At 45.4% G+C, this 8,294-nt stretch overlaps 1 protein-coding gene across 2 annotated transcripts in view; it reads right to left on the bottom strand.

Moving 5' to 3' along the window:
- ALDH2 (aldehyde dehydrogenase 2 family member) overlaps positions 1-8,294 on the bottom strand; it is a 47,375-nt gene that overhangs the window by 6,694 nt on the left and 32,387 nt on the right. For both annotated transcript variants that reach the window (XM_019641618.1, XM_019641619.1), the window contains 3 exons: positions 5,677-5,841; positions 3,876-4,033; positions 2,415-2,529 (listed from right to left, as the gene is read on the bottom strand). In XM_019641618.1, coding sequence (XP_019497163.1) covers positions 2,415-2,529; positions 3,876-4,033; positions 5,677-5,841 — 438 coding nt within the window. The remainder of the gene's footprint in view (positions 1-2,414; positions 2,530-3,875; positions 4,034-5,676; positions 5,842-8,294) is intronic.

Genomic DNA, 8,294 nt, shown 5'->3' with positions numbered 1-8,294 from the left:
AGGGCAATGAAAATGTTCTAAAATAGATTGTGGTGATAGATGCACAATTCTGTGAACATACTAAAAAATACTGAATTATATACTTGAAACGGGTGAATCGTATGGTATGTGAATTATATCGGTTCAGCTGTTTCAGTAAGGAAAGTGAAGAAGGATGGAAAGAAATGGGAGTCACCTGTCCCATCTTGAGAAACCAGTGTCGCTCAAACTTTTAATGCATGTACCACCCCTGAGGGTCTTGTTAAAATGTAGATTCTGATTCATCAGGTGTGGGTGGAACCTAGGATTCTGAGTTGCTAGGAAGCTGCCTAGTGATGTGATGCTGCCTGTTGGTCCTGGACTGCACTGATGGGTGAGTGTCGACACCTCCGGGGTGCCCATCGCCCAACAGCCCTGTTTAGCAGATGGGGCTAACTACAGGCCACGTGACCCCTGCAGCCGCAGCTGACTGACTCAGGAGTGGCCATCTGACTCAGGCTGACCCATCAGAGCCTCCTGGGAACTGAGACTGGAACATTAGGCCAGTTGGGGGTCGTGTTGTCCAGGCTGAGGCAGCCATTGTCTGCTTCATGAATATTAAAGTGGTGAAAGCCAGTCTGCAGAGAGAGGAGGTGGCTGTGGGAGAAGCAGAAAGGAGCAGTGTCCCTATCTCTCTGTACTTCCTGTCCCATGTCTTTCCCACCCCCAAACATCTTCCTTCTGCTTGACACTTAGCATGATGTCTTGTCGCTCTGAATCCTGCCAAGTGGTCACTGGTTTTTTTAATGGACATAATGTTTGAAGTTTTCTGCTATTACGAAGAGTGCTCTTTCCTAACATGCTTTGCAGACTTGTCCAATTGTTCTTTTAGCAGAGGATTCCTACCAGAAAGGTCATACCAAGTTATATTCTCCTACAGTGTAGGAGTACACACTAGTGCTTTACCTAAATTTATCAGAGTAAAATTTGACAATCATTGAATGGAAAATTCTAGCATTTGCTGAACTTGACTCCTTTTAAATCCTTCAGCCTCTCAGATTTGGAAGGGACTCTAGCAGTGCCTGTGGTGCAGCTCTCCATTTGCTCAGCCTCCCTGCCAGGGCTCCGCAGGCCCGGCTGGAACACTTCCCCTGACCTGGCCTGAACCATCCCACATGCAGCTATCTCTGCCCCTCGCCAGACAACTCCAGCTTGCTTCCCTCACTGTTCCCTGATGNCAATGACATCTCAATGTGAACTTTCAATCTGGGTCTCACCTCTGTATTGATGGGGAAATTGTCTCCAAACAAGCAAATATGTTTATTTTACTCCAGTGAGTCCCTTAAGGACATAGGTGTGTCTTGGCCATTTATTCACGGGCTCACCCTGTGGTACTAAACGAAGATCACTGTTTGCCTTCTCGCCCCTGCTTCCCGCCCCCCTGCTGGTTGGCTTGCTCTGAGCCTTCTCTTTTCCAATCCCGGGAAGGCCCAGCTCGCCCATTTCTCTTTCCTTTAAATATCACTTGTGGGTATGTTTCCTGGTTAAACTGTAATTAGTGTTCGTTATAGAGAGAAAATCATTTTCACTTTAGTGTCTGTCTCTCCTGTCTTCTTCATGTTTGTAAATAAAGATGCCAGAGTGTCTATATATGTGCATATGCAATTTTTAAAGTGGCTTTATAATGCATATATTACATTGTACCCTGCATTTTTACTTTAAAGCATGAGTATTTTCCATATCAAATAGTCTATAAAAATATATATTTTTTTCTTTTTATTTATTAGTTTGAGGTGTACAAAACAATGTAATAGTTATCCTTTTCACCTCTCACAAAGTGACAGAAAAATATGGAACGCTTCACAAATTTGCGTGTCATCCTCATGCAGGGGCTAATCTCTGTATCATTCCAATTTTAGTCTATGTGCTGCCGAAGTGAGCACTACACAGATATTTTAATGGCTATTAGTACTCCGTGATTTAGACGTTCCACAATTTACTGAACATTTAGATTACATCTGATTTGTCCCTCTTAGAGAGATAATCTTGTGATATTAATGGAAATAGGGCTTTCTTTATATTACTGGTTAGTTCTTCAGGCTATATTCCTATCACTGAAATCACAAAACCAATGAATATGGATTTGGGCTTATTTACGGCCCTTGATCATCTACTACCTCATAACTTGATTTTATTAGAAGCTTTTCCTCACGGCTTCAAGCTGCTGTGATCTTTCCTTCATCTTAGGTTTTATAGAACTTGGCATCCAAAAAGCCCAGCAGCCTAAAGACTGTGTGGGCAGAGTGACGGTCAAGTCTCTGGGTATTTGTGACAGGACAGAGCACAGACTGGGTCTCTACCCTCTTCTGTAGCTTCTCTGGCTTAAAATAAGAAACTAGTAATAAATACTGATGGACTCCCACAAAGGGGAAGGCTGAGAAAGTGCCCAGACTCACGGTTTTCACTTCAGTGTACATCTGCAGACCATACTCGCCCAGCTCCCGGCCAACCCCAGACATCTTGTAGCCACCAAATGGCGACTGGGCCCCAAACACATCGTAGCAGTTGACCCTATAATTTGAAACAAGATTTCAGAAGTAACTCTTGGGGGTTATGTGTCATTCATACCACTCAGACCTCTCATATTACTCTATAAAGTTTTATTGAGAAAAAATGGATGGGAAGAACCATAGTAATAATCAGCCCTGTAGGAGTGGAAAGCAAGCCACGTGAAATAAACCCGTAAGTCATCTTTGTCCTGCATGATGTGGTCACAGGTGGATATCAATCATAGGGCACGCCATGTCATAGAGTCCCATTTTCATGAATTGTTATTGCTAATTAGGTGCTAAGCTTTTTTTGTAATTTGCAAAAATTATTAAATTTCAATTGAATTTAAAACTCACCATTTTAAGGTATACAATTCAGTATTTTATAGCATATTTACAATGTTGTCCAAACCACCACCACTACTTAATTCCAGAATATTTCTATCACCCCTAAAAGAAAACCCTGTACCCAATAAGCAGTCACTCCCCATTCCCCCTCACCCAGCCCCTGGCAGCCACTAATCTACCTCCTGACTCTATGGATTTGCCTATTCTGGACATTTCCTATACATGGAATCACACAATATGTGGCCTGTTGTGTCTGGCATCTTTCACTTAGTGTCATGTTTTCAAGTGACATCTATGCCGTGGCGTATGTCAGTACTTCATTCCTGCTTATGGCCAAATAATAGTTCATTGCATGGATAGACCATATTATGTTTATCCATTCATCAGCTGATGGACATCTAGGTTGTTTCCATGTATTGGGTATTGTGAATAATCTACTATGAACACTCGGGTACACTTTTTTGTGTGGACATATGTTTCTATTTCTCTTGGATCTATACCTAGGAGTGGAATTGCTGGGTCCTGTGGTAACTCCGCGTGTAACTTACTGAGGAGCTACCAGACCGTTTTCCATAGTGGCTGCACCATTTTACATTTCCACCAGCAACACATGAGGGTTCCAATTTCTCCACATCCTCACAAACACTTGATATTTTCTGTATTTTAAAATTACAGCCCTCCTAATGGGTGTGAAGTAGGTGCTAAGCTCTGAAGATCAGGTGTAGGCCCTTAGCTCTGGTCCCCCCCCCCCCCCCCCGCCCTCATCACAGCTTGGTGAGGATCCCCCGGTCATCCACCCGCTTACCCAAGAACAGCTGCATAGCACAGGCACTGAAGGGAAACTGAATCTCCTGGAGGAGGGAGGGGGCGGGAAAGCTCTCATCTGTCTGCTGGACCACACCCTGAGCCCAGAGGAACTGAGCCCAGTACCCCAAACTCTGGGATGTGAGCATTGGTGCGGAAGGACCCTGGCTCTGGGGGTCCCTGCCTGGGCGTGAGGGGCTGCTGGGAGGCGCTTACCACACAGTACCAGCCTGGAGTGCTTGGGACAGATAGTTGGCTTTGTCCAAGTCCTTTGTGAAGACAGCTGCGGCCAGCCCGTACTTGGAATTGTTGGCTCTCCCAACGACTTCCTCTATGGTCTTAAACTTCAGGATCGGCATCACTGGCCCAAAGATCTGGGGTGAGAGAGCAGAGAGGGAGGGCATAGGAGACACAGACCACCTGCTTTCCAGCTTCCACAGTGCTGAGCAGATGATTCCAGGTGGTAAGGAGTCCCCAGACATCACCTAACATTTCCAGAGGGAGATGGCCACTCCCATGCTCACTGAAACAGAGGGAAGGATGCTAAGAGGGATTGGTTACATTCTCTGCGCTTGATATACCGTATCTTTTTTCCAAGCGATCCTGCAACGTATGCCTTACTGGCATGTTACATGTAGATTTAGTATCAAAAGATTTGTCAGTCATTCAGCAAGGCACATACTAGACGCTGAAGAAACAGCTATAAACACAATACAGTCTCTGCTCTCGAGACATCGCAGGTTTACCTTGTAGTTTCCCTGCCCTTTTCTTGGAATGAGCCATTTCTTCAAGGAATCCTGGTTCCTTTCAGTGAAGAACGGCATTTAGAAACCAAGATGCGTGCTTGTTGCTGTCAGGGTCTGGCTGCTCTCAGCCCTCTCGGGGAACAGACTGTATGTGATCATATAATCAAGTGATTAGAATGTAACCATTATAAGCAGTGTAATGAGTGGTAGGAGCCCAGAAGAGCTACCTGGCCTGACTGAGTGGTGGGTATCTGGGAAATCCTCACAGAAGTGACAGTCGCATTGTGACACAGGAACAGAAACTAGCCAAACCAGAGTTGGGGTGAGGAGGAGGGAGGGGAAAGCAGTTCCAGGCACAAGCACACCCAGTGCCCATTCTCATGAAATCCCCAAGGAAACTAGGACTTCTTGAAGAAATGACCGGTGCCAGGGCTGGAAAGCGTCAAGATGGAGGAAGGAGAATGGTGCCAGGAGCTCGTGGTTGCAGCAAGGGCTATGAGACAGGGCCTTGTGCACTCTGGGCAGAGCAGCGGTACCCCCCACCCCCACCCCCAACCCTTCCAGAAAATTCATATTTGTGATTTCAAAAAAAAGCATCAAAGTATTCATGATGGGGAAAGAGGCAGAACTCTGTTGGACTTTCTTACCCTGATTTTGCATTGTAATATTATTTTACTTTGAATTATACATGAAAGGGGGAGACTCTATAATATTTCCCCTGATAGGGCCACTATAGGGCTTAATCCAGCTGGGGGAAGTGGAGTGAGGGCAGAGAATGCAGTTTGGATACCTCTGGCTCTTCAGGGTCTGCAGAGAACCTGGCACATAGTAGGCACTCAATAATACTTGTGAAATCAATGAATGAATGAATGAATGAATGAATGGACAGCTGCTGCCCTGCATTCACAATGAGTGCTGAGGAGAGACCACCAAGGGAATCTCATCACATGGAGAAGTCAGCCCTTTCGTCTAGTACAATGTCTTGCTTATATGAAGACCACGAAAAGGCTGGGCAGTGTCATTCCTTGATTCATGGCTTGCCGGGACCAGAACTCATTGGGCCTGTATGCTATGCCAGGGAATATGGAAGTTCTCCGCAACAGTGGGTAGCCAGCCATAAGAGGCTGAAGAGGAGAGTGATGAGAACAGATGCGAATTGTAAATAATTTGTCTCAGGCACAGAGCCAGGACTTTGAGTCACGGTGTCAGGATGCTCGACTGAATTGTCCACTTCTCTTAACATTCCCCACAGCTGCTGGCCCCATGCTGACCTCCTCCTTTGCGATGGTCATGCCGTCTTGCACGTCTCCAAACAAAGTGGGCTGGATGAAGTAGCCACGGTCAGCAGCTGCCCCTCCACCACACAGCAGCTTCGCCCCCTCCTCCTTCCCAGATTTGATATAGCCAAGGACCTTCTTAAACTGAGTTTCGTTCACCTGCAGGAGAAGGCACCCAGAGTTACAGAGATGCTGGAGCCAGACCTCTCCTAGCTTCAGGCTTAGAACCACACTGGCAAGGAGACAACTGGGAATGGGACATAGTCATGAATAAGCAAGATTTGGAAGAGGAAATACAAAGGGCCAATAAACATAAGAAAAACAGTTTAACCAAAACCTCATTAGCTCTCAAAGAAATGCACAGCAAATGCATTGTTTTTATCTTTCAACTATGAGATTACTAAAAATTTTAAATAGTAAGAAAATATATTCATGGCAACGGTATGTTAAATACACTGTAATGTTCATAACACTTTTAGAAGGACTAATAAATACATTTTACATCAATTATATCTCAGTTTTAAAAAAGGACTGTAAGCTGGTACATGTCATCTGGCAAGTAGTCTATTAGTACCGGTCAAAAAATGAAAACGCTCGGGCCGGCCGAGTGGTGTGTTGGTTAAGAGCTGGCTTGGGACGCCAGCTCTGAGCAGCAGGGCCCAGGTTCGGATCCCACATGAGGACCAGTGACACTGCCCTCTACAGCTAAGATGTTGAACAACAGCTCGAGCTGGGCTGCCGTGGGTCGCCCGCTAGGCTGCAGTGGGGCTGACCAGTAGGTGGCATGAACTTTCATGAGCTGCCATGAGGGGCTGTCCAATGGCTGGCGACTGATCTGCCTCACCCGGGAAAAGTTCAATGATAACACCAACATGGGCCAGTGAAGCGACGTCCTCCACAACTAGACTGAAGAACAAAAGGACAGCAGCTTGTCTGTTCCCCTCCCCCAATTTCCCAATAAAATCTTTTAAAAAAATAAGAAAAAGTGGTACATCCATTCAATGGAATACTTATTCAGCCATAAAAAGGAATGAGCTATCAAGTCATGAAAAGACATGGAGGAACCTTAAATGCTCACTGTTAAGTAAAAGGAGCCGATTTGGGGGGAAAAAACAATCTGACAAGGTTACACACTGTATGATTCCAACTACATGACATTGTGGAAAAGGACAAAACTATAGAGACAGTAAAAACATCAGTGGTTGTCAGGTGTTGGGGGGGCGGGGAGAGGGAAGAGAGGGATGAATAGGTGATACATGGAATTTTTAGGGCAGTAAAGCTATTCTGTATGATACTGTGATGGTGGACACATGTCTTTTATACATTTGTCAAAACCCATAAAATATGCAACATCAAGAGTGAACCCTAAGGTAAACTATACTTACATTAATAATAATGTATCTATATTGGTTCATNATGACCCTGGCCCCTTTATTCCCTGTCTTTGAAAGACACCAGCGGGTAGGTGTATTCTTGATCAGCTCTGGGAGAGGATAAGCGCTGTAGTTGTACTTATTGCCCACAAGGTGGCGCCGATACTTAGAAAACGCCTTACCAAAAGCTCCTGTGTCCTTTATTCATCCCCAAGTGAAAGCATTTCCTCTTGGGCATTCAGCAAGGCTAAAGGCAGAAACAGCAGCTTTATACCCAATACTCCTGTGACTGACCCACATCCAAGTACCCAGAGAGATTAGGTTGTTTCATAACCTGAGAGCGTTGTTTTTGCTTCAGACAGCTTCTTAAGGCTCTAATTGGTTCCTGTCACTGAAAGCACAAGGTTAATAAGCGTGTAGGATGTCAAACCAACATTATAGACATTGCTTCATAGCTGACATTTCCCTTGTATTCATCAATTTAAAGAGTGGATTCTCTTAAAATTGTAGTGAGCCTGATTCGCAGAGCTGAGGTGCAAGAAACATTACATTTCTCTGTTTTGTTTTGTTTTCCAATTCACTCCTAACAGGGTTCTTGGCAACATTGTTTGGAGTACTGAAAGGTTGGCAGTAGATCAGTAGGGGACTCTCCAGTCTCTGTGTCCCTTCCCCAATTTTCTTTTGGGGATCCATCCCTCCCTCATTCTCAGCCCAGGTAGACTAGAGGGAGTGCCATCCAGGCTATGGGGTAAACAATTATGAGTCAAATCTAAGTGAGTCACCACATCTCATCCCTCTGACCACAGTGATTGGTTGGGGTAGGGGTGGGATGTCACATCAACTGGACCAATCAGCATGAACCACAGCATGAATCTTTGCCTGAGCTAGCAAAAGGGCTTATTTCCTAGCCAGTGTTCTTGAGCCTGGCAGTGTGAGGCTACGGCTCGAGGGCAATTGGCTCTCCTAAGGATCCACACCCACAAGAACCTACACAGATGGTTGTGGCCTGAAAACAAAGCCCACTTGGCAGAGGTGGAACCAACAGATGCAAATTTTTTTTTTTAAGATTTTATTGGGGAATTGGGGGAGGGGAACAGCCAAGTTGTTGTTCTTCAGTCTTCGTTGTGGAGGGTGCCAGTTGCCATCTGGCTGCCTGTTGGCAGCTCGTGGCCTCTAAGCTCAAGGTGCCGAGTTCAGTCTTAGTTGCGGGTGGGCATAGCCACCATCCCATGCAGGAGT

Source organism: Hipposideros armiger, unplaced genomic scaffold (genome assembly GCF_001890085.2).
Source record: "Hipposideros armiger isolate ML-2016 unplaced genomic scaffold, ASM189008v1 scaffold_62, whole genome shotgun sequence".
In the NCBI taxonomy this organism is placed as follows: domain Eukaryota; kingdom Metazoa; phylum Chordata; class Mammalia; order Chiroptera; family Hipposideridae; genus Hipposideros; species Hipposideros armiger.
This window is presented reverse-complemented; position numbering and strand designations above follow the sequence as displayed.